Genomic DNA, 26265 nt, shown 5'->3' with positions numbered 1-26265 from the left:
TCTGGAAGTCCCACAGGATCTTAGCTCGGTCACTCTCCACCACTTATGGGGGTGTTCCCCACTTTGATCTCGGGGCTTCCAGTCCATATTCTGCACAGATGTTCCTGTACACTATGCCTGCCACTTGGTTATGTCGTTCCATGTACGATTTCCCTGCCAGCATCTTGCACCCTGCTATTATGTGCTGGACTGTCTCAGGGGCCTCCTTGCACAACCTACACCTTGGGTCTTCTCTGGTGTGGTAGATCTGAGCCTCTATTGCTCTGGTGTTTAGGGCCTGTTCCTGGGCGGCCAGGATGAGAGCCTCTGTGCTGTCCTTGAGTCCAGCTTTCTCCAGCCATTGGTAGGTTTTCCTGACATCAGCCACTTCAGTTATTTGTCGGTGGTACATCCCATGTAGGGGCTTGTCCTCCCATGATGGTACTTCCAGCACCTTGTCTTCTGTTCCCCATTGCCTGAGACATTCGCTGAGCACATCGTCCGTTGAGGCTTTGTCCTTGATGTATTTATGGATCTTGGATGTTTCATCGTGGACAGTGGCTCTCACACTCACTAGTCCTCTGCCTCCTTCCTTACGGCTCGTGTACAGTCTCAGGGTGCTGGATTTGGGGTGGAATCCTCCATGCATGGTTAGTAGCTTCCTAGTCTTAACATCCGTGGCCTTCATCTCTTCCATTGGCCAGCTAATTATTCCGGCAGGGTATCTGATTACTGGTAAGGCATAGCTGTTTATTGCACGGATCTTGTTCTTGCCATTGAGCTGGCTTCTCAGGACTTGCCTTATTCGTTGGAGGTATTTGGCTGTGGCTCCTTTCCTTGTGACCTCATTGAGGTTGCCATTTGCTTGTGGTATTCCCAGGTACTTGTAGCTGTGCTCTATGTCTGCTATTGTTCCTTCTGGGAGTGAGACCCCTTCTGTGTGGGCGACCTTCCCTCTCTTTGTAACCATCCGACCACACTTCTCTAGTCCGAATGACATCCCAATGTCAGTGCTGTAGATCCTGGTGGTGTGGATCAGTGAGTCGATGTCTCGCTCGCTCTTGGCGTACAGCTTGATGTCATCCATGTAGAGGAGGTGACTGATCGTGGCCCCATTCTTGAGTCGGTATCCGTAGCCAGTCTTGTTGATGATTTGGCTGAGAGGGTTCAGGCCTATGCAGAACAGCAGTGGGGACAGAGCATCTCCTTGGTATATGCCACATTTGATGGACACTTGTGCAAGTGGTTTGCAGTTGGCTTCAAGGGTGGTTTTCCACAGCCCCATCGAGTTTGCAATGAAGGCTCTTAGAGTCCTATTGATGTTGTACATCTCTAAGCATTCAATGATCCAAGTGTGTGGCATTGAGTCATAGGCTTTCTTGTAATCAATCCAAGCGGTACACAGGTTGGTGTGTCGGGTTTTGCAGTCTCGGGCGACTGTGTGGTCTACAAGGAGACCACACAGTATATATATATACTATATATATATATATATATATATATATATATATATATATATATATATATATATATATATATACTAGACATGTGATCCTGAATTTATGCAAGATGTTCTCGCATCAATAACTTTATTTGATCTCGTTATATGGTATGCAGACTCTCTGTCTGCATTAATAAATATTCATTCTCCATAGACAGCAGACATTTAAATAAGCTAAAATTGACACACCAACTTTCTGATTAATGCCGCTTGGAATTATTTGACAATGTGAGGCCCCACGCAAACTGTCTCAACTCCATTAAACTTGCATCTTAAAATTATCAAGTATGAAAAAAATAAAAATATAACAACATAATGTCATTTGGCATCTGCTGCATCAGGATGCAGCAATTTATGTAAACTTTGCTACCGATATCCCAATATACATCCACTATAAAAAAAACAAGTGCACATTAGACTTAGCAAGCATGCTTTACATGTAACAACTTCATGGCGTATAATATCTGTTCTTCTTGTCTGCTCTTCTGTCTTCTTTTTTTTCTGTATTTAAGCCATTTGAAAATTGACAACCTTTCAGCTGACAAGATTTCAGACAGATTTTCAGCTCCACATCTGCATTCAGCATTTTAAGAAAAAAAATGGTCAAAAGGGGTTTGAATTACATTTATAACTCATGTCTGAACAAATTGTAAGAGTTGTCAGTTGTACTGAAGAACCCATCCTGCATATCAATAAGTTTAGAATCCCATCAGCGCAAATCAGTGCTGACCAATCAGTATGTTCTGCTACAATATGTAACACTACTGGGAAGTTTTAGGTGTAACAGACTGTGAAAGCCTGTAATACTACTATTACTACTGATGATAACAATAAACTTTAATTACAGTCATCAAAAAAAATCTCAAATAATACAAATAACATACAAAATAGGTGTAATACTAATATATTATATAGGTACCATTCAAAAAAGGGAAATGCCAGCTTATTTAAAAATGTCTATAAAGGAAATTTGTAGCGGTAAAGAAAAGTTGTGTTTTTGATCTTCTGCTGACTGGTTTCCTCAGTAATTGGATTTTCTGACTGGATCTGCTGGGGATACTTTATTGTCCTGGACTTTTCCTCAGGGTTCTTCCAGAATGGATGTGTGTAGGAACTAATCTGGCATGTCAAATGAGGTATTTGATGGAGTTCATGATATCATGTATCCCATCAAGATTTCTAGGTTCTGTTAATTAAAATCTGTCCTATTTTATGAATATCTCACACTAAGTTGGATGCGCTGTTCTACAGCTCCATCTTGAAAGTATTTTTATTTCCACCTCATATAGCTCTCATTTGAAAGAAAACGTTATTGAGAGCTGTACACATACAGCTAATTCAATAACAAAATATGATACACATTAGCTCAATTGATCTGTTGATTTAGATACCAAATATTTCCCAAATACCAGCACAAAATACAAGTGTGTAAAATTTTAAGTAAGTTATTGGAAGAAAAAACTAATTTAACAGTGGCTATGCTCAACTGTGTAAAACCATCATGTTTGTATGATGCCTTCACTCTCCTTGGCCTTTTGCCATGCTGCACCACATCTCTGCAGCAGCCCAGAAGGAAAAAGATACACACACACACACACACACAAACACTGACTCTTAAGTGGTTCTTCCTATTTATTTTCCCCTTTTTCTGCATGTTTCACGGCCACCACAGTTTGGGAGTAGGTGGACGGCATTCAGCTACTTTCAATTTCTCGTTTGCACTCTGAGATGACACCAAATCATGCATACTAGACCTTATGTCAACCTCAGTATTCAGATCAAAAGATTCTCTGCAAATAGTCATTACAGACATTTTTTCTGCAAAAAAATATTCATTTCATGCACATTTTTTTGTCTTTTCCAGTAATTTAATGTAGCATGTAAAATTCTAGGAATGTTTGGAGTCAAAGAGTAAACAACAAAGTCAATTTTTTTAAAGCTTATTTTCCTCCTAAACACTAAGCCTGTCAGTGTGTCTTAAGGGTTCAGTACTTATGAGAAACCCTACTGAGAGCAAAGCACGTCTTTCTCTTTGATGAAGCCTAACATATAACAGTTTTATCACAATAATTGGTCACGTGGGGTTGTCATTTTTGTGGGAAATAGAAACACAAAATAATTAGTCGAGTATTAATTAATGCAGAGCTCTGACTGATGCTGAGGAAGCCTGCATAGAAACACATCGATTATTCCACTAAGAGCAACCACACCAGTTAGAGAAGTGTGACACAACAGGTTCATGATTTTGATGTGTGAAGAATAAAATGCTGTGAAGTGCCTCTACTTTAGCTGAGTTTGTAATGGAAAGGACCTAATTGTGCTGAAAGCTAAAACAAACGTAACTTGACATGCTCTTTCCTCTTGACAAGCAGATTTTTATTCTCATTTACAGAGTCAAGAAAACGGCATAATCTGCTTGTCAAGGGGTTGCGTTAGAGTCCTTAACATGCTGAGTTTTTTAATTATCCTCAGAAATAAAGACAAATGGGTCAAGTGAACCCACCAACCCGTGTCGCCACAGAGGTGTCATTGATGATGATGAATGTGAAAGGAACTACAAAAAGTTACCTGGGGGTGATGAGCTGAACTGCAGAGATGACAAAGATGTCCATGACTGCTGGCGGTCTAAGGCACACACAAACAGGAGCATAACTGCAACTGTGTTGCTTAAAAATACAGCATTGGCTACACATTTCCATTTTTCTATTAGTGGTGAAATAAGAAAAGGGAAAGCAGTCAAAGCCAAAAGAAGAGGACGCATGCAGAACATAGACACTAACAGCAGCTCACCACATCCTCCAAGTGGCTGGCTTCCTGCCAAATGAGATACACAAACATAACAGCAGAAGTGTGAAGAAAGACAAAAGTAAGAGAATTTAACAATCAGAAATACATTTAGCACAAAAAACAAACAAAAAAAAACAAACAAATAATACAGAAAAAGGAAAAAAAGGTGCCTCAACTCTCTGCATCATCAATTCTCTTTACAGTTATAGAAATGAAAGAAAAATTTATACCATTGATAAAATACATTTTTCATCACTATTTCCTGAACCAAATTTTACACCAAAAATAACCTTAGATGGAAATATTAATGAGATAGATATAAACAGAATATATCACTGTAGTCAGCTAATAAAATATAAAGTTTCACCATTTACTGCTTTATTCATATATATTCTTTTGAATTGAGCATCAGTGTGATATCTTGACAACTGACAGAATGTGAAATTACAGATATCTATGTTGCTATTAAACAAAAAAACCTATGCAAAGTACTCTAAAAGGGTCCTGCTAGCAGAGAGCCATGGGAAGCTCTGTCGTCATCCAGTCAGCATCCATCCTCACACAGCAGTGGTAATTTAGAAAATGCATTAAAGTTAAAAGCAGCATGCTATAGATGTTAGACATAGAGCCCAACCTCTTGCATCAATTTGGCTTCTTATCAAAGACACTGATTCACTGTGAACATTCAGTCAGCATATACATCTGTACAACAGGGAATATTAAATTCTACTGTTTCACAAAGAACTGAGTGCAAAGCAAAAACCATTTGCAGTTTCACGCCGGTGTTGGTGCCGCAGTCAGACATCTAAGCAGCTTTTCATGTTAGCGCCTGGCATAAAAGAAAAAAGGTCGCCAGCTAGGCACCACAAAGAGCATCATCCAATTAGGTGTTACATGCTATGGACGTGCTAAAAGTATCCATATTTATCTGCTTTAGAAACAGACGGTCCCCTCTAATATCTTATTTTATTCCTCTGTGAAGAGACCCATCCATTAATTCCCTGTATGTGGGTTTGTGAATAATAAAGGTGATGTTTCCCTTTTTCCTTTTGGATCTTTTTAAGAGAGAGAAGAACTTCTTCAAAACATGATAAGAATGTCCATCCGTACATCTGTTACAAAATCAAAGAACTGGAAAAAATAAATTACTTCAAAAGATCATTCAAAGTGAACAGTGTTTAGCGAACTGTGCCTTGAACTTTGTTTATCTTTTAAAACATATACTGCTTGAGGTACAAAAAAAAAAACAGCAGCAATAAAGAAATCCAGAATTGAATGTCAAAGAGGAATGGGGGAAACATTTCACTTCCAAAACTGCAGCAAATGGAATTAGGTTAGTGTCTGAATGCCAAAAATGATGTTTCAAAAAAAAAAAGAAGAGGTGATGAAATTCAGATGTAAAAATGTCTCTCTAGTGAAAGAGGGACCAAAAAATAAAACATCAGTGCTTGTGTATAAAAAACATTTCATACAAAGTGCAAGTTATATATGAAAAAACTGTGTTTATGACTTTTGTAAATCATGAGTTACTGAGAATTTTATGTTCTTAGAGATATTCAAAATTTATATTCAAATTAATTACCTAATTCTCAGGTAATTCTAATAGTAAGAACAGTAAAATAATATTGCTAATTTGTGGAACTGTACGCCTATGATTTGTTTAAAATGTTCAACTTCTTATTGATAGAAAAAATAAAACTACATTTAGGTTTTGTGCCAACATTGAATTGTATTTGAAATTGTTCATAATTCCCTCCAGAATGACTAAAGCCCCAGTTGCACATGAACAAAATAGCCCTAGAAAATGTTGCTGCCACCACCATAATTCATTGGGGGTTTCTTGGTGTAAATTGTGTTCAAACATTTTGTTTAAAAATATGGTCAAAAAGTCCAACCCTGGTGTTATCAGATTGTAACACATTTTCCCACATCTTGGTTTTAGTTTTACATCACAAAACACGCTATTTTAATAGTTGTGTGTGTATATTACAATGAAAATAAATACAACTGAATTAATATTATTTGTCAAAACATTAGGTTTCCAGTAATAAAATGCCTGAAGTAAATATTCAATATTCTAAACTTGAATAGGGACCCAACAATTTTTTAAATGCTGTGGTGTAACCTTTATGTTTTCTATGTCCTGCTTTAGTACCTGTGCCAACAGTGCTGTAAACATCTGAACTTAGCTCCCTTCCGCTGTCAAACACAGAGTCACAGGTGATGCTGGGGACAGTGGGAGAAGCTGGACCATTGTCCTTGTCAGTACTCTTCAGCTTCCTCCTCATCTTCACCTGCACAAGAAAAAAAAAGTGTTTCTCTGACATTTAAATGACGAAACCCCAAAACAAAGTTGACCTTGTGTCAAAAAATAAGCTATTTTGTCATTTTGCTTATGTACTGGTGACATTTTTGACCCCTGGAACAAAAACACTCACAACAGTAAAAACATTTGAAATATATATATATATATATATATATATATATATATATATATATATATATATATATATATATATATATATATATATATATATACCGTGTTTACCCGATTATAAGACGTATCAGAGTTTCAGGGGGGTCGGCTAATATAAGCCTTACTTTCGGGGAAACACGGGGGTATTGCCGCCTCCCTCTCATCTAGCTGCGTGCCGCCTCCTGCCCACGTCCGCACCGTCCCCCTCTCCATACGTCACCGCGCCGTCCCCTGCACTTCCTTTTATAAAACTGTTTTGTGGTGAATACAATACTGTTCAGGTTGTTAATAAATGTTAATTTTATGGTTAAAACAAAAAATTCGAACATTTTTTTCCAATATAAGACATACCCCGAAAGTAAGACATAGTGGGGCTTTTGGGGATAAAAAGAAAGTAAGACACTGTCTTACTTTCGGGGAAACACGGTATATATATATATATATATATATATATATATATATATATATATATATATATATAGCTACACATAGAAGATCAGCCATAACAGCCATTGACAGATATAGTGAGCCTGGTATATCTTGTTGCAGTGGAAAGGATGCTTAGTCAACACTTATTTTTTTTTCACTTAAACATTTTTGAAGATAAGTCACACCTCTGACTTTTACAGTACTCGCCTAAAGCAGTTGTAACCCCCTATTGTCCCTCTCAGCAGGACATCAATGAGACATGTGAAACTTCTTAATAGCTTACTCTGATGGGATCTAATGACAGAAGCTCTAAGTAACACATTCACTGAGTACCCACCCAGGCGCCCCTAGGCAAAAAAGATCTATAGAACAAAACACTTTGTGACCCATCCAGATCTTCTTTTGACACGTCTTTGCTAGTCAGAGAAATTTTGGTCATAAAAGGAAGAAAAAGCAGGAAAAAATCATCAGCATTTGGCTGTCAAATTATTTTGTAAGAAAAAAGCCAAGTATCAAAGCATACAAAGACAAGTTGAATGTTATTGAGTGAATTGGTATCAATAGTTTTCTTCACCTAAATAAAAAAAAACTATTTTGTATCTACTCAGTATATCTCTATGCGACAATAAGACCTGCTTGAAGAGCTTAAATAAGTAATTAAGACAAAAAAGCAAAACCAGAACAATCCTATATAGAAACATGTTTTCTGTGTCTTTTTGAAACCTATACAAACATTACTCCCTTACATGCACCTACCTCAAGAAAAAGAATTAAATGTCACAAGTCATCACCATAATCCAGTATGACTTTTTTTTAAATCCAAGCCACAAGAAATGGAATGTATGACACAGTTTGAAGAGTATCAAGGGATTTGAATTTCTCAGTATTTTTATTCAACCCCCTGAAGTCTGTGTAATGTAGTTGGTGATGGTGCTCTACTTGCTGTCCTATTTCTTTATCTTATTTCACAGCACAGAAAAATATTCATGAAGTAAAATAAAAACATTCAGCAAAAAAAAAAAAGAGAGATACACCTTCACACTTGCACTGGTCTTAATTCACAATCCACAGCATTCCAGGGTTATTCCCTTCAAACTGCATTATTTGACTTTGTGTATCTGAAATTATGGTAGGAAGTGAAGAGGAGTGAAATCCTTAAAATGATTACTAACCGATTTTTTTTGCTTCGGGCTGTAAAGAGAGGAGGCAGGGATGTTGGATTTCTTTCTCAAAAACAGCTTGAATGTAGCAGAATCAAAGTTATCCACTGCAAAACATCTCCACGATGTCTGTGGAGACATGGAAATAGAAATGTATTGGAATGATTGATACACTTCATTCTTGACCATATTTTTAAAAAAAAAGACAGAAAAAGTTGCAGAAAAGTTTTCTCTGAGTAATACAAGTTGGGCTCTGAGACCATTCAGTCCCCCAGCTTTTCTGAGGTTTCCTTTGAGGTTTTTTTTTTAAATACCTGTATGAGACAGGCAGCTGCAGGAATCTGCCTGTTGAAGTGTTTCTGTCTTTGCTTTTGCTGCACCTTCAGGGCAAAGCCAGAACCTAAAATTCCCTGTGAACAACAACAGAGTGATTTTTTTTTCCTTGTTGCTTATTAATTCCATTTTAATCCCACAGATGTGAGCATGAATGTGGGCCAAAAACTGAGAAAACATGAAATGTTTATCGGAAAAACATTTCATTTTTTTAGTCATGCAGAACACTGATACAAAAAAGAACACAAACGTGGATGTAAACACTTTCGTAACAGTCTTTTTTACCTTTTAGAGACTTGACAACGACTAAAATAATTACTGACAAAATCGATTCATTTATGTCATCTCAACTTAATAATTCTTTTAAATAAAAAATAAAAAAACATATAACTCTTCAGTTTACATTATTTTTGGACAAGCATTTGGTCATTTCTAAAAACAAAAACTGAGTATAAGGTAGTTGTTAATGTAAAAAATAAAATAGTGTTTTTTGCTATTTTTTTGTAACAACTGACTTCATATGAGAGCAACTATTCAGAACACATAATCATCCACATCAAGGTTTCAAATCCACATCAGATATTTTAAATATAGATTATCTTAAACTGGAGCTGTTTCATGCAATGTGTGACAATCCCCTGAGTCATTTAATGTTCAGCTTGTAAAACTAAGACGGATTTCATTTAAATGTAACTGCCAAACAAAAACTGTAATAAAACAAACTAAAGGTGAGATCAAAACATGTTAAACAGAGCACAAAACAGCCCTACTATAGCCTTTTGCATTATATATATACTTTATGTGTTTAATACTTAATCCATGTGTTATTAAAAACTTTTTACCCAAGCCTTAATTTGTGGATTATTTTGCCTTAGAAACATGGCTGTGCTATATAATTAATTTATGGTCATAAAGGGTCAGCACCCAGTCAGTCACAAATGGCTGAGCTATTGATTCGTTTCAGCTTATTTAGTGTTCCAGTTCAATATTAGTCTACTTCAATAGACCTTTGTTCATTTTGTACTAAATAAAAAAAGGAAATGTGTGTTTACATGCAATATCTCAAAAGTGCAGGCTCCAATTTCCAACCATAAGTTCTCATAATGAATGTCAATACACTTTTCCCCCAGGTAAATTTCTTCTGATCAGCGTTATAGAGAGCAAACTGAGAGATGTTTGGGAGCAAAGCTGGCTTGATTGACATGCCTGGGAGTCTATAATTTAGTGACTTATGAGTCACAGAGAGACAAAACACCTGTGAACTTCAGTCGCATGTAAATTATTTTGACTCATGGCTTTTATCTTGCTGTCATCTGTCGGTGGAATAGGCAATCCATCTCTGACAGACAGTTACACTGTTGTTAGTTATGTTAGCTGTGTTGTCTGTTGTACTCAATTTTCTTTTCTCCATAATTATGGCTTATGGCTTACAATAATTTAACTACCAAACTCTCACAATGAAGATATCCATAATTTGCATTTTCACAAAACAACAAATCATACTGAGTGCATCCACTTACTGCAGGCAGAGCAAAAAACGATATGGCAAACACAGAGAAGCAGGAAGCAATGGTCTTCCCAATCCAGGTTTGAGGCACTTTGTCTCCGTAGCCAATTGTAGTCACAGTCACCTTTAAAACAGAAAAATAGAAGAAAAAAAATGTTTATCCATACAAGAGATTTTTTGTTTTAAAACCAGTAATACAATCATGTAAGTAAATTCATTGCAGTTCTTATGTGGTTGTTCTTCACAGGTGTTCAGTTGTGTGACAAAGTGGTTCCGTTTTTGTTTTCCTCTTGTCCCTTATACATATTTCTGATTTTGTTAATATCTCTTTAGTCTAGAGTTGGTCATAATGCTTTAATTTATTTCTGCCATAACTTTTCTTCACTCACTATCTTGCGTTTGTATTATGTTGCAGTCTACATCCATGCATATGTTTTATTTGAAACCAACTTCTGAAGCTTTAGGTGCATATGAATGTGTCTTTCGTTTCTGGTAAATTACTTCCTTGTTTCTCTTTACTCATCATTGTTTGTCCCTTTTAGATGCTGCAGCTGGAGCAAATGTATGGGAGGAGCCGGCCCAGTATTTCCTGTTTACCTGGGTGGCTGATGTCTCTATTGCATCAATGGGTTCTATCAAATGGAAGGTTTTTTGTATTGTATTGTTTGTTTGGTTTTTTTTTTTTAAAGTCACCTTTTGAGTTGCCTGGTATTAAATGTTTTATTTTGCAGACTATTCAGCTATGTAGATGAGTTTGTAAATTATATTAATAATCGTATTCCTGTTTCTTTGTTTAGAATTTGTTATTTGGTTTGACCTGTTCTATTAGGGTATAGTCTAATGAAGAGCAGGTGTGTTACCAATTTCTTATAAGATCTGTAAGATTTCAGATGCCTAAGATAGATTTCAGAGCCTAAAAAATGCTAAACAGTAAAAATCACAAGAAGATCCTGGAACTGCCAGCAGTTTCTGTTCACCTGCTTTGAGCCTCTGACTGCACTACCTCACACTAGGACATTAGGTTTCCTAAGTGAAGATTAAAAGAGCAGCTTATGTTAGTTGCCAGTTGTCACAACACCATGGTTGACCTACAGTGCACTGCACATGGATTCCCTTGACATGTTTTCACATTCTGTCACACTATGACCAAAAACCTCAGTCTATTATCTTTTGATTGTATATGATAAACTAACTCCCACAAAGATGTGCATAATTGTGCATTTTAGTCCATTCTTCATTGAAAAACCACTCAAGCTGACTTGAATGGCAGAAGGGCTGGATACCATCTGTGAGAATTAGTGGTGCACATCGATTTACAAGTCTTGCAAGATTTAGACTTGGCTTTCTTATTCAAATACATAAATATAGATTGATCTGAACCATTTCATTCTGGCTCTGGCTTCATGTCCAGGGCTATTGTCCTGCTTATATGAGAACATCTGTCCCAGTTTCAGGTGGTCCACAGCCTCTAATACCTGGCAGCTCTGTCATCCTCTACTCAGCTCTGAGAAATGTTCCCAGTACTTTGCTGACATGATCATGTCCCACAATGTTAACATTATGTTTAGGGTGACCTGTAAACTTAGTTTACTCCACACATATGATTTGCAAATAAACCAAAGAAGTAAATTTTTTCTGCCATCTGACCAGACTATTTGCTTGCTGTATCTCTTTGATGGCTTTTAGCAAACATTTTGTGGCTTTGTTTTAATAATGGATTTGCTATTTGTTGGGTCAAAATTCATAAGATGTTTTGAATGTTGATCAAAAGTTTTTGGTCGTCACATTCCGTTTTTTTTAAATATTGAATATCCAATATTCTTAGATAATTTTTTTTTTATATAATTTATTTCCTTTTAACTCTTCTTCCAGTTTCTTTTTAAAGTCTGTTTGGCTGTGAACACAACAGTTTGACCTCAGTCACATGAAATAAGTCTAGATTTTGCTTTTTTTTTTCTTGGGATTTGGTTTACCATGAATATTGAATCCATGCAGTCAAAACACTGCATGGATGCTCTTTAAATATGTTGTACCTTTTCTCTCTCAACAATCACATTGCTGGCCAGAAGCACACGTCTAGTTCAAGGTGATAATTATAACACCTGAATGTCCTTTCTCCTTAAAATATCTATGTGCTTACTATATCTATGAATTATTTAAATTGATTGTAAGAGGCAATAGACCTGTCCTGTCTTCATTATAATGCTGATCTTATCCTATTCAATAAAATATTTCATTATTTAGGCATACATGGAGCATTTACACATGTCATGAAGATATTTTTTATTTTTGACCACTTCCATAACAATGTCTCTGAATTGAACTGGATTTATTAGTTGTCTGTCAGCAGTTCTTCCATAGCTGACTAAGGCAGTGTGCTGAATAAATTGCCTCTTGATATTTGGGATCTGTAACACAGTAATCTGCTGGGAAATACCCCCACCCGTCGGCCAATACGGTAGGTAACGATGCAGACTTTGGTCACAAGCCACTAGAGAGACACTGCAGTCCAGCAGTTTGCATGGGAAATTCCCCTGCTGCTTAAATCTGGCAACAGCCAAATAAAATAATAATGGATAATATTGTAATAACTGCCAAAAACATAATCATGGCCAACTTAAACATAACTAGGCCAATGAAGTAATAGCTTGCCAGTAATGTAAAATGTTTTTTTTAAACAAGTATCATGTCACTACAGCTGCAAGTTATAGCTGCGTAATATAACTTTTATAAAAAATATATTTTTTTAGATAATTGTTGAAATTGTCACTGTTTCATGAGATGAAAATCTGTGAAAATCAAATGTTTTATTGCATTTTAAAATTCACTTTATTCCATTTAAAAACGGCCAAATTATTACATCATGTGCATTTATTACATTAAAACTTTTTCTTACATTAATGATTACAACACGTACCTCTTTATCAAAATCTCCAGGATAAGAAAAAGTTGGTATCAGTATAGATTTCTCATAATTGTAAAATCACAACTTACTTGTTACTTGGGCTGCAGCTATCATGGATACATACCTATATTTTAAAAGGAATAAGGAACCAAGAGTGGAATATGTAACACCTGTGGTGACCTGATTTCAATGGCCTTCCAACCATTACAAACTTATGTAAAGGGTTAAATTAGATGGCTTCATGTTATCTACAGGTTGCTCTTAGATTCTAAACCATGTTTTTTTTTCCTTTCTGACCATGAAGATAGAAATATAAAATATTGTATTGATGGTCAAAAGGCAAAAAACAGGAATAGTTTATAGGCCTTAGGCCAAAACTGTCAAGGTCTAGCATGGGGTCTGCATTATTAACACTCCTTTTATGTTGTATGGCTTTGCTTGTTTGTGTAGGTTACAGTTATTTCCTGAAGAACTACAGCGTAACTTATTTTTGAGGAAAACACTCAAGACAACTCTTGCTCTTTGTAATAAATTCCCAGTTTTCCTGACCACAAAGTTGAACTTTTACCTCGTTGGTTCTCTCTCACATGTTTCTGCTGCAGAAGAACCGAAAACAAAATCACTGTGTGTAAAAACGGATAAAAAAAAAATCCATCAACCGAAACTTTTATTTACGTAAGAAAGGTTATCGACTCAACTGAACATGTGTGTGCTTTTAAAAGAGTCCCTTAAGTTTTTAGAAAGCTGAAGTTCATCCCATGTTCTCTTCACTATTTGTGTTAGTGCCTGCATTAGCAGCCCACTGGCTCTACCCACGAGTTTACACACTCCTACTTCAACAACAAAGCCACAGAGAAAACACAGACTGTGTTTGACCTTTCACAGTTGAAGAAATACAGCCCCAGGGTAGTCAAGTGTTCCTTAAAAAGAACAATATTTTAAAAATACGATCATAATCAAAGATCAGAGGTAAATCTATCATTCAACAATATAAGTGAAGCCATTCCCAGCTATAAGGTAAGTAAATACAACAGATAAAGGTTCTATTTTTAGTCCCAGTTTCAGATCATCAAAAAAAACTTTCATATGAGCTGCAGAATACATATCCGGTTTTCAAATAATTTCACCCACCAAGGGAAAAGAGCAATCCAAAAACTACCTTGTTTCTATGTGAAAAATGAATTGGCCTCTTCTAAATCATGAATTGACTATAATTAATATAAATATAAACAATCATTAATGATATATTAACATTGTTAGTCACACAGCCACACATTTGGAATTAATAAATCACAGATGTAGAATCTTTATAATAATAAGGAGAAAACAAAAAGATCTCTAAATACCTCATCCTGCCTAGATCAAAAGGAATTCAAGAACAGATGAGAAATATTGTCCTTGACCTCTAACAATCTGTAAAAGTTACAAAGTTATTTGTAACTTAGTGAACTATAGCAAGAGTTATAATCCACAAATAGAGAAAACGTGAAGTATTGGTGAACATTCCCAGGAGTGGTCAGTTAACTAAAATCAATCTATGATTGAGCCAACAGGTTTCTTTTGAATATTAAAGCTTCAAAGTCCTGATTTTATTCTGACTGACAATCAATGGAGGCAGCTAAATATTAGGGTAATGGCAAGTAGGCCGTCTGGCCAGAAAAGCCTTGAAGCTCATTACCGAACAAATTTCATCAATTAAAACGTGAACAAATCTGGCTGATAATTATAGGAAGGGTTCAATTAGGGATGTAACTTTCAGAGTCATGTCATCTTAACAACAAATAATGAGTATGTATGTTGTCAAAGCATGGTTTGAAACACTCACAAAGTGACAGTTAACCTGTTGAAAACTTTCTTTAAGCTTAGTATTTTCATATGCTTTAAAATTATGCCATCTGTTTGTTAACACAGACGAAAAATTTATTTTCCATATGAAATTAGACATTCAACACTCTTCAATCTGCCTTTAGCGACTAGAGCAATCCCAAACTAGTGAGAAAGAGGCAGTAAATACAATCCATTGAGCAATAAAAAGCAAATTTTAATGGGGAATCGCCAAAAAACAAAAAAAGAATGCCTCTCTGCAGCGAAGTGACATATTCTGTTAGGTACATCTTTAGCAACTTGGCATTTTATTTGCTTGCTCTGCAATGTGAATCGCACAAGTAACCAGCTTGTTTATGCAAAAACTAAAATGTTATCCACACTGCAATAAATCATATTTTGGACAGTGGACGCTGTGAAGACGCAGCTTCAATATTTCCTCAAGTGGTTAATGTGTGTCTTTTTAAATGAGATAATAATGCAGATGAATTTTACATTATGTAAGGAGTTATTATTAAGGAACTAAATTATTTTGATGCTGCTTATCTTCATTTAGCTATGGGTCATATAGAGAAATGCCTCAATAAAGATTAGCAGCTTGTATGTTTAAACTGTTGTAATTGTTAAAAGGTGAGTTACAAATCAGTGCAGTCCTAATTGCAACATTTTTTTTATTTGATCAAACATTGTATAAATTGAAACAAGTTTAAAATGTAGCTCTGTGTGTTCCATTATCTTGTTTTTTACACTGAGTGAATATGCACCAAAGACGAGACTTTGACTCAGTAGAGTCACATGACTATTGTAATGAAGAGATGGTGTTTGCAAATTGAACTCTGTGATTAAGCAGGTGATAATCTCCTATGAACAGCACCCTGCTGCCTGGTTTAGAGCTGGCAGACAAGAAGTGTAACATGGGAGCACAAAACTCCAACAGAGGAGCAATAACTTAAATAACATTACAAATGTTAAGAATACACTTTGAAAAACAGTGCTTCTTGTAACAAGTGTCTGGTAAAGGTTTGGTTACTGAAACGTTGTCTTGATCATTTTAAATAGTAATTTGAAAATCTGCATTTCATACTTGTGTACTCGTAACTGATGCGATCATGAAAACTGCCATGATCATTAAAAAAAATAAATGTCTTACGACAAAAGTGACTAAAACCAAGGAGAAACTTTACATCTCACATTGTAGCTGGAAACTATAGTCCACTCTGCTGAAGTTATTTTTTTATGCACATTTATCTTTTTGTTCCATAATAGTAATTTTTTTTTTCTTTTAATACTACATTGTCTGACTTGGGTGTGGATTTGCTGAGACATCCGCTTCAAATTTGTTTTTATTTTTTTAATCTCCAAAATGATGAAATTGAAATTAGTCAGAAATAGCCTGACAACATTTCCTAGATTTATGGACAACAGCAATTCCTTGTCACCTTAGTTGATTATCAAATAATCACATGCATTAACTCAGCTCCTTTTCTTTGTATGTACCACAAGGGAGTGATTAAGTTTTCCCATAATTATAGACATATACAAACAGTCATAACCAGTAGAGGTAGTCTTACCACTCCCCACCACAAAGCATCTGCATAGTTTCCAAACCCAGTGGAACCTGTGCTATCAGCTGCATCCTTTTCTGCCAGGTAGACAAAGTAGGAGGAGAAGATCAGGCTCAGAAACCCAATGTATAGAGTGGTGATCAGCTCCTGAAATACACATGAAGCAAAACAATAGTTATTTCAATCTTAAACCAAATATCTTTTTAAGGTAAACTACTCTCTGATAGTCATCACTTCCCAGAGGTGTCAGTTTTATTAAGCTTATTTGCTCATGGTCTCTCACATATAAGTGTTATCCAAATGGCATATGGATTTGAATATTCATGTAAACATGGCATGTGAATAAGATTAAAATATATCGCTATCCCATGTAAGTCATTCACTTACATGGGAATGACTTACTGTCACCATTCTGTCCTGGTGACAGAATGACATCAGGATAGATGTCATTCTATTGATATTGAATATTGTTGCTCAATATTATCTTGGATAACATTAAATAGACAAAACTTCTCCCTACAATTATGTCCATGCTTTTACAAATGGGGCAAAATATAAAACTGTTATGTGCTGGGCTGTTTTTAGGTTTGTTATGTGCTCCTGACTCTCTTTCTTTCTTTGATTTGATCAGTCTGATTTGATCCAGTGCATAACGTGTCCCTAGTTATTCCTCGTTACTCTAGTATAATTCTGTTTCTTATGCCTAGCTATTCTTTAGTTTTATATTTATTTCCTAGTCCCCTGTGTATCCTCTCTCTCCCTCTCCTCAGCCTGCCGGCTGCTCCTTCCCCTCACACCTGCAACCTGTTAGCTAATCAGCCCAAGTCTTTTCTTCCAGCAGTCACCCTCACAGTTTTTAAACCCCTCTCTTCCTATCACTCTGTGCTGGTTCCTCCTCTAATACCCTGTTTCTCTCCCCCTGCCCCCATTTATTCCCTGTTAGCGTTTTTCTTGGATTTTTTGTTTTTGTTCTGCTCTGACTCCTCCTTTGTAAGTTTTTCATCATTTTCCTTTATAATAGAACAGTCACCATGAGCCATGCTCCCAGCTCCTGCTCCATTTTGGAGTTCACCAACAAACACATCATGATAAAAACAATGCTTTCAACACAGCTTTATGAAGAAGATTTTTCCATTTGTTGCTTTACTGTCACACATAAATGATTATTTGATTATTAAATGAAATTTATTAAAGGCCCTACGTCAAAAGTTAATCTCTTAAACTTGATGCTGCGCTATCCTTGGCATCAAAAACTGCCATCAATGAGCTACTGGCAATGAGTCTCTTACATAGCTGTGTAGAAATCATGGCCTACACTCTTCTTTGCAGAGTTGTAGTCATTCAGCCACACTGGAAAACTTTAGAGTCTGAATGGTCTGTTTATAGTCCAGACGTAAACTAGGTCACTGTAAAAACAAGCACCCAAACAGAAATGGCTTTGCAGCTATTATTTCATTGATGTCAATGACTTTGTTTCTTGTCTGTTTCTAGGTTTTGCTCTACAGCCCTGCAGCATGCAAAAAGTGTCAGAAGACAAAACATTGCCTCCTTATTTCCACCTGTTTGCATGCGAGTACAAACCACTACTGGAGAATAAGAAATGTAAAGCTAAATGTTTCATAGAATGCAAACGAGGTTCCACAGAATGTTCTCATTTTATCAATTCATCAGGGAGGAAAACATCAGTGTGCATGTGTTTGTACTGCCATCATTTCCATCAGTGAACTGAATAACTGAGCCCCTTCGCACTCTCCAAAAAAGAAAACTTTCCACAACTTTAATGTTTGTAGATTTTACTGTTGAGTCTCTTGGACTAAAATTACTCAGGGCTGATGTCCTGATGTCTTTTCAAGCTGTTGCACTTCAGCTGTAAAAAAACAATAAAAAAAAACTGTGGACGGTACCACACACGACCAGTATTGCTCGTTGAGTGGATAAGTATTTACTACCACTGCCTGCAACAGCAGAAAATTGGAACCAAATGAAAAGAGGGAATAGTAGAAACACAATGTCTACCCCTGCAGCTTTGTTCATGCCCTCAATTAGTCGGAAACGTAGAGTACTCCTCTCTCCCCATGCGCTGCATTGAATAAAAAGAGAAAAAACACAAACAAACTTTAGCCTTATTATTGTAGTCACAATAAACAACTAACTACAATCTGCCCAGGAGCCAAAACTCTCGTATATCGTTGATGTATAATCACTTACTATGCGATTTAACATCTGCTTTAAGAGCCATGCTCCCCAGTAGTAATTATTTAGAATGACTTCCTGTTGAGTAAAACTACTCCATCTGCTTTAATGTAACATTATAAACCCAGATAAAACTCTGCTTGTTATAAAAACAAACTAAACAAACTATAAAAACTTAATGGATTAAGTATTAAACAGATTTCTAACCATTATTCAATGTTTAGTGGCCATTTTCACCTGGCAACCTCTACTGAACAAATGTTTCCATATGCTAGACACCAAACTGGACAATTACATTTACAAGCAAGAAAAAAAAAGATGTTATTGCCAGTCTAGAAACTGCAGCTTTCAACACCAACATGGCAAATAAATTGTAAGATTGTATTGCAAGGTATTAGTATGAATAAAATGGTAGAGGAAGAGTGCAGAGCTCAGCCGACTTCTACACCATATCCAGCTACACACTGCACTGTGTTTTTTGGGGGTTACATGGGGCTTTGGAATATCATATGATTATGTTACTCTTAAAAAGGTAATTTCAAATGAAATGATGAGTAAAAGATATATAAAGTGCAATTCTCACAGAGTCAACACCTTCACAAGACACAGATGGACTGCTGATGCCTTTAATCAGAACTGAGTTTTACAAGGCCTCTCAGAGAGTCACTCTCGTAATCACACTCCTCTATCAGACTCCATTGGTGTTTATGTGTGAAGGCTGAGCCCTATTATGGGTCCAGCTCATATATGTGAAAGTAATTTGGTGCTGAAGCCCTCAAATTTCCTTTTCCACAGCCTTGAGTCCATGGCAAACATGGGTTGGATAGTGAATAGCTTCTGTCTGCGAAGAACATGTTTTGAATTAAATGTCCATGTTTTGTGTGACCATCAGGTTTCAGCTGTTTTCAAAAAAAAAAACGGAGGAAAGATTTGGTAATTAAACAAAAGTAAATCTAAAGGGTGCCATGTCTATGTTTTCATGCATCCAGAGATGAATGAAAACATCTCTGGATGCATTTTTTGCAGTTATAGCTGCAAGTCTTTTGTGGTTTGTCTTTATCAGCATTTCATATGTAAAGGCAGTATTTTCTGTCCATTCTTCTTCACAAAACAGTTCAAGCTTAGACACATCAACACTATTTGCAAACAGCAACTTTCAAGGTATGTCACAGACTCTGAGTTAGATTTAGGTTATGACATGGACTGGTTAATTCTAACATAAATATGCATTGATCTGAGCCATCCGTTGTAGCACTGGTGTATGACTGAGTGTTATAGCTGTTGTCCTGCTGCAGGTAAGCTTCCATCTCAGGCTCAAGTCTTCTGCAGCTTCTAATAGGTTTTCTTCCTGGACCGTTTTGTATTTAGCTCCATCCATCTTCCCATTAACGTTGGCCAGCTTCCTTGTCCCTGGTGAGTAAAAAGCTTTCCCGTACCATGATGCTTACATTACCATGTTTTACCATAGTGATGTCATGTTCAGACTACAGTGGATCCTGCTAAGTTATCATGAACCTTGGCTGTTTCTTTGATTAATGTGCTTCTTGCCATGTATGTCACTTAGGTATCAAACATACTTGATGACAATGTCTTGGGAGCTTGGCAACGAGGTATACTATTTACATTTTAACATGATGGATTCAACAGTGCTCACGATGTGTTCAAAACTTGGAATATTGTTTGATAATGTTATACTTGCTTTAAACTTCACTCCATCTTTTTCTGATTTGTCTGGTGTGTTCTTCATCTTTATGAACACGTTTGTTCGCTAATGTTTGCTAATTTTTTCCCAACCAAAACGCTCATTTGTATAAACACACCTTCTGCGCTCTTCCCTCCATTTGCCTTGAACCAGCCACCAAGCGAGTCCCAGGAGGAGAAAGGCTGTCGTTCTCCAATTGTCGCACCAGTCAATTTAAGGATGCTTATTTGTTCCCCGAAAAGTGATAAAATGGAAAAGTGGACGTGATGCTGCTAGCACTTAGCAACAACTCATAGGTGGAAGTGAGAACGCTGCCCAACTCAGATAATGACCCAGCCGGAACACGGTGTGCTAAATAGTAAAACATAATTTAACGAAGCTTCGAGGCAGATGGATGTTCCTTGAGGAATTTTAATCAAGGTACTCAAATCATTTGAGGAAACATTACAGCCCTACTATGCATGAATAGAGAATCATGCAAACCCCAAAAAACCCCAGGCTGGCCCTTATAAGCAGATCTTCATCATCATCTTCATAAGTCTTACTAAGGCACAGAGTCATCCTTGTAACAATTTTTGAAGGATGATTATTTTGAAAGTATAACTTGAATAACATGAGTATAAATAAGATTAATACATGGTGTGCTTTTGCTTTATCTTACATTGGCTTTTTTTGCATTTATACTGTTTTAATAAGTAACTTTTAACAACCTATAAAAAGGCACAAGATATTACACATGATGTAGTTATTACTCAAGATTAATAGAAAAGTACAACAACGCACTTATTATATAACCATCTGGCACTGCTGATTTTAAAAGGATGGGTGAACATCTTGTGAACATTTTGTTTTTTATCTGTTTAAACGTTTTTACAGAGCTGTCAACATCACCGATCTCTGTTTGGAAAAGGTCTCTGATATTTTCCCTGCACCAATATTAACTGTCTTCATATCTAAGGTCAGCAGCTGTCGATAATCCTCAGCAGCTATAAGTGATATAGTCATCATGAAGGCAAGGAAGAACAGCAGGTGGCACTGAATGAGTAAAATTCCTGACACCCTGCTCATCACTCATCACTTTCATATGGACATTAAAGGCAGCTACCATGGCCACTGGGGATAATCACAGCCACCTCTGTGTCTCGGTTAAATGACACCCTGGAGAAAGACATAATCCTTTCCAGCTAATGTGTCTATAAAATTAAAAACCCAACCATGTTCATAATTGAGCTTTTTCTTGTACTTCTCTGCTCTGAATACTATTTTGATGTATATTCATGTGAACACCATCCATTTCATTGCATAGTGAGAAAAATAATACATGATGTGGAGAGGCTATTACTCCCCAGATGGAGAGTCCCCAGCTTATTTATAATAGTCTGAAACCCCAGTGACAGGAATGACTGTGGACTTGAAATATACAACACATTTAGAGCTGTGATTTTGTACCTGCCGATGGATGAAGACAACTGAGCCCAGGAGACGCCAGGTTCCTCCCTGCCTGTCAACATGCAGCATTCGCAGGATCTGCAGGAAGCGAATCCCTCTGGAAAAATGCAACACTTTTTACCTGCTGACAATATATGTTTGCCTAATACAAGTAGACATCCCAGTGCAGACAATAGAATGGAAGTAATAATAAATGTTACATAAATTAAGCTGCTAATGAAATGCACCAAATGCCTTTAAGGTTGGGGTCATGTGGAGAACAGCTGTCACTCTAACCTGGGGCTCTACATTGCTAAGCTACTCCTACATCATAATCTTGCCTACAGTTTGACAAGTTACAGCCACAAACTTTTCAGTAATTATGTAGAATTTTATGTTATAGACCAATGTAAAGAAGAGAGAAATTGTAAAGTAAAAGGAAAGTTTTACTTGATATTTTACAAGTAAAAATCTGAAAACTGGTGTATTTGTGTCCGGTTAACAGACAGGTCAGAGATAACATTCTGAAGACTTGTAAAGAATGTTTCGTTTTAAAATAATACCCCAGATCTCAAAGATCTTACAGAGCATTGACAAATCCATCATCTTAATAGAGTATGGCACAATTTCAAACCAAGTTGTTAGTTACAGACTTTAACTGAAAGGCCAGACAAAAAGACCAGCAGCCGAAAAGCCAATAAGAACAGTGGATAAAGCTCCACATGTCCATAGTTCAGGTGGAAGAATCTATTGACAGTACAAATATTGGTCATGGATGCCACAAATCGGATTTTAATTTAAGAGTGGCAAGAAGAAAATAGTTTCTGAAAGAAAACCGATAGAACTCCTGTTTGCAGCTTGAAATACCAAATAGTACAGCCAGGATGCAGAAAACCAAGCACAGGGTACTCTGCTCAGATGAGGCCTACATGTGATTTTCTGGTTTTAATATGCTATATGAAGCAGAAAACTAACTATGTACGTTGCCCCTAACACATCATCCCAACAAAAAAACATGGTAGTGGCAACATTATCCAGTGAGTAATCTCTTCTTCAGAATAAACAAAGAAACTGATCAGGTTGGATGGTGGATCAAGCGAAATACAGCAATGGCAAGTTTTGAAAATGCATGTTTTACTGACCCTCATCTGGAATGGGTTTGAGATATTTTGTGAGAAATAATGTGAAAATATTTCGGCCTCTTGATATGCAAATCCGACTGGGACATGAATGTTAGATTATCTTCAAAGTATTGGAGAGGTGCATGGAGTTGCATTCCGGACTGCTCAGATTTCTATTTGTTAACAGGCTTGTTCTTTTTCATTCACTTCACAAATATGTTACTTTGTGTTGATCCATTGCATAAAATTCCTTTGAAACACTTTCCAGTATGTGGATGTAATCTGAAAAACTTGAAAACGTTTTGGGGAAATTAATACTTTTGCAAGGCATGCCTGCACATAATAGGACCAAAGTACTTACAAGTATAATTTACAAGGTAAATTTATACCTTGTTAATTTATACCAAGGTAGAAGAGAGCTTAGAGTCCTGGCTGTCACTCTAAACTGGTACTCTAATGAGTTTATGTCTTTCATTTTCTACCTGAACACATAGAATTACTTACCTTACAGCAGAGGTGGCGAAAACCTGGCCTTTCGAACCCACTGACAACACAACTATTGAAGCGACAACCACTATCAGATCTGTGATAATGAAGCACATGAATCTCCGTTTAAATTTGGCATAGTTAGGGACATGGACATATTGGAGTTGTTCATCAATAAGCCAATAAGGGTTTATCTTAGGATAGACACAGATTAGAGAAAGAAAACATTTGGCTTTTTTTAATTCAAAGTAATTATATTAATCAGGTAAAATGTGAAGGTGTGAGTAATAATAATATTCACAGTGGCACATTTAAGAATAAGCACCTGGAGGCACAAATCTCAACAATAGAATCTAAACGCAAGGAAATATTGCAGTGACAGTTTTAATTTCATGCCGAATTTGTCTTAACTATCTCATTTTAGGAAGAGGCTCGGGCTACATTGCCGGTTATTGTTTAAAAATCGCAAGAGTGGGTGAGGAGTGACATGTCTGCTTGTGTGCATGGGTAGAGATATACAAGTGTATGGGGATTGTGTTTTCACCTATAATAGATATTGGCTTCCTGGCAAAGCGTAGTCGGCCCCAGATGCCAACATATTTACTGCGGCAGCCTGCGGACCAAACGCGGACGAAATACTCCACACCGAAGAACACCACAAGGACGATCTCCTGTTAGACAAATGAGGCAGAGGGACAGAAGGACAGAAAAACAAACATCAGATGTTGTTGCAGGTTACTTGGTGCAACAGCACCTGAACAGCTGTTCAGGTTTGTGCCTCCTTTGCTTTAAAACAAATATGGTTAAATTATAAATGTGAGTACTCTGCAAAGCTTTTCACACTGTCTTAATCTTGTCAACACAATTAATTAAGGATTATTGATTCTCCCTCAGAAGAGACGCCATTCGTTAGTGTTTCATTCGTGTCACCTCATTGATGAGTTCTCTGACTTGGCTGCAGTGCACTTGTGCCTGATTAATATGTGACTAAGACATGCTTGTTCAAAGAATTTGTCTGTATTGTGTTGTTTTTAAAGAAGGGTTCTTCAGATTGTTTTTCATCTGATTTTTCTATCAGGATCCCTGTTGGAGAAAATTATTACCGTTGAAGATTGTGAATTCCCGACGTAAATAGAGGCATAGATTTTATAAAAGATGGATGGAGCACCAGAATATGACCTAATTATTGAGTGTACCTCAGCAGATGAGCAATTTGTTTATGTTTAACTGGCACCAAATTATGGAATTGTCCTTTGATTCATCTGCTGTCTATATGTAGCTAATTCTGATTTACTGGGGCATGATATCTAGTGGCTGCTTGGTCATTTTTAAAGGTGACATCTGTGGTTAGGTATCATGGAAAAAGACTTAGTACTGTATTTATACATTACTAAGAGGATAAGAGTATATATATATATATATAGATATATATAAAATCAGGGAAAAAAAATATTCATAATATGCACAATCTAGTTCAATTCTGGATCAACTTATAACTGAACTGGATTGGTTTAGACCCCTAAAGGAGTGCCTTGGTATCCAATACCACAATGTTAGCAGCAGATAACATCATGGTAATGGCTGTTAACATCGTGTAAGTTCTTATACTGGGTTGAGATCTGAGACTTCAAACTTAAAGTTATGCTCCTCGAACCAATTTCTTAATTTTTGCTATATGTTAGAGAGCGCTAGTCTGCTCAAAAGATCCATGACAATCTCTTTCAGTGTGAACACCTGGACAGGTCTTTAGCTATGCAGAAGAATATGCAAATATTGTGATGCCCTTATACGATTAACTTATTTGGTGATTTAAGCTGCAGAAGCTAACGTGTTGGACCAGATCACATGGGCCAATTTTCTCTCCCCATGTGCCTCAGCAGAGAACTTTGACTTTGTCAGATCATCATTGTATCTTTGTTGAGCTACATTTGTTACTGGACACTACAGACTGGGAACACCTTACAAGATTTACAGTTTTGGAGCTGCTCTAACCAGCCATCTCTGGTTGGTCCTCATTGGTCTCAGCAACACTATATGTTAGTATCTAGGCCTGACCACTCATTACTCTTGGACTTACGGTAGAACATATAGCTTTTTTTTTCTTCTACAGGCAAATGATTAACAAGATGTTCTAAACAATCAGGTGGATAATTTATCTGAGAAATAAAGATTAAAGTGGCTTTCTGTTGTACAATCTTACTAACTGCATATTTCAAGTCCTTCCCAGATTACTTTATTGGATAGAAGTAACTTTCTAATCACTGGTCTCTCAAAACTATTGTCCAAAACTCTTCACAACTCCACCTGCTGCCAGTGCTGAGCAAGCTCTGCGTTGGTGGAAACATGATTCATTAGTGCCCTCCTCAGGTGGAAAGTAATTATTCTATTTGATGGACACTTAAAATCTTAAGCCCTTTCCCTACTGTAATTTAACATCTGATGTTGAACGTTTTGATATTTCTGGCAACTGTTTCGTTCAAGGAAATATTCTTTGCAACATTCCTGTCATATATTAGAACAATTTGGTGCAAAACGACAGGGTTTCGTTTTTTTGTAAGCATAGCTAAGATGATTGAAAATGACAAAAATAAAAAGACAAACCCCTGCATATCTTTCCCTTTATAGAAATTAGTCTGTTATTTAGATTGGAAGGGTTTTTTCAGTAATGGAAAAATACAGGCAGTCTGCCTTTTTTTATTCAATAACAATGTTAGGAATTTTTTTTTTTTCATCTTGCATAGAATGAACATGAATCTAATCATTTTATACAGTCTAAAAACTGAACCCACAAAGTTTGGAAAACATGTTTGTGTCACAGATATTACTTCAACTATCCTTCAATGTAATTCCACCTGTTCATTTTTTTTAA

At 36.5% G+C, this 26265-nt stretch overlaps 1 protein-coding gene across 3 annotated transcripts in view; it reads right to left on the bottom strand.

The window, feature by feature from the left end:
* kcnq1.1 (potassium voltage-gated channel, KQT-like subfamily, member 1.1) overlaps positions 1–26265 on the bottom strand; it is a 58462-nt gene that overhangs the window by 14989 nt on the left and 17208 nt on the right. Inside the window, exons 3-12 of one of the 3 annotated variants that reach the window (XM_008405688.3) lie at positions 23941–24067; positions 23415–23493; positions 21811–21907; positions 16473–16613; positions 10186–10296; positions 8647–8742; positions 8345–8461; positions 6423–6561; positions 4271–4294; positions 4049–4105 (exon numbers count right to left, since the gene is read on the bottom strand). In XM_008405688.3, the coding sequence (XP_008403910.1) occupies positions 4049–4105; positions 4271–4294; positions 6423–6561; positions 8345–8461; positions 8647–8742; positions 10186–10296; positions 16473–16613; positions 21811–21907; positions 23415–23493; positions 23941–24067 (988 nt within the window). Of the gene's footprint in view, positions 1–4048; positions 4295–6422; positions 6562–8344; positions 8462–8646; positions 8743–10185; positions 10297–16472; positions 16614–21810; positions 21908–23414; positions 23494–23940; positions 24068–26265 lie in introns of all 3 variants that reach the window. The other 2 variants (XM_081605459.1, XM_008405689.3) reach the window with 2 other exon arrangements.

Source organism: Poecilia reticulata, chromosome 3 (genome assembly GCF_904066995.2).
Source record: "Poecilia reticulata chromosome 3, P_reticulata-male-v2, whole genome shotgun sequence".
Taxonomy (NCBI): Eukaryota; Metazoa; Chordata; class Actinopteri; order Cyprinodontiformes; family Poeciliidae; genus Poecilia; species Poecilia reticulata.
This window is presented reverse-complemented; position numbering and strand designations above follow the sequence as displayed.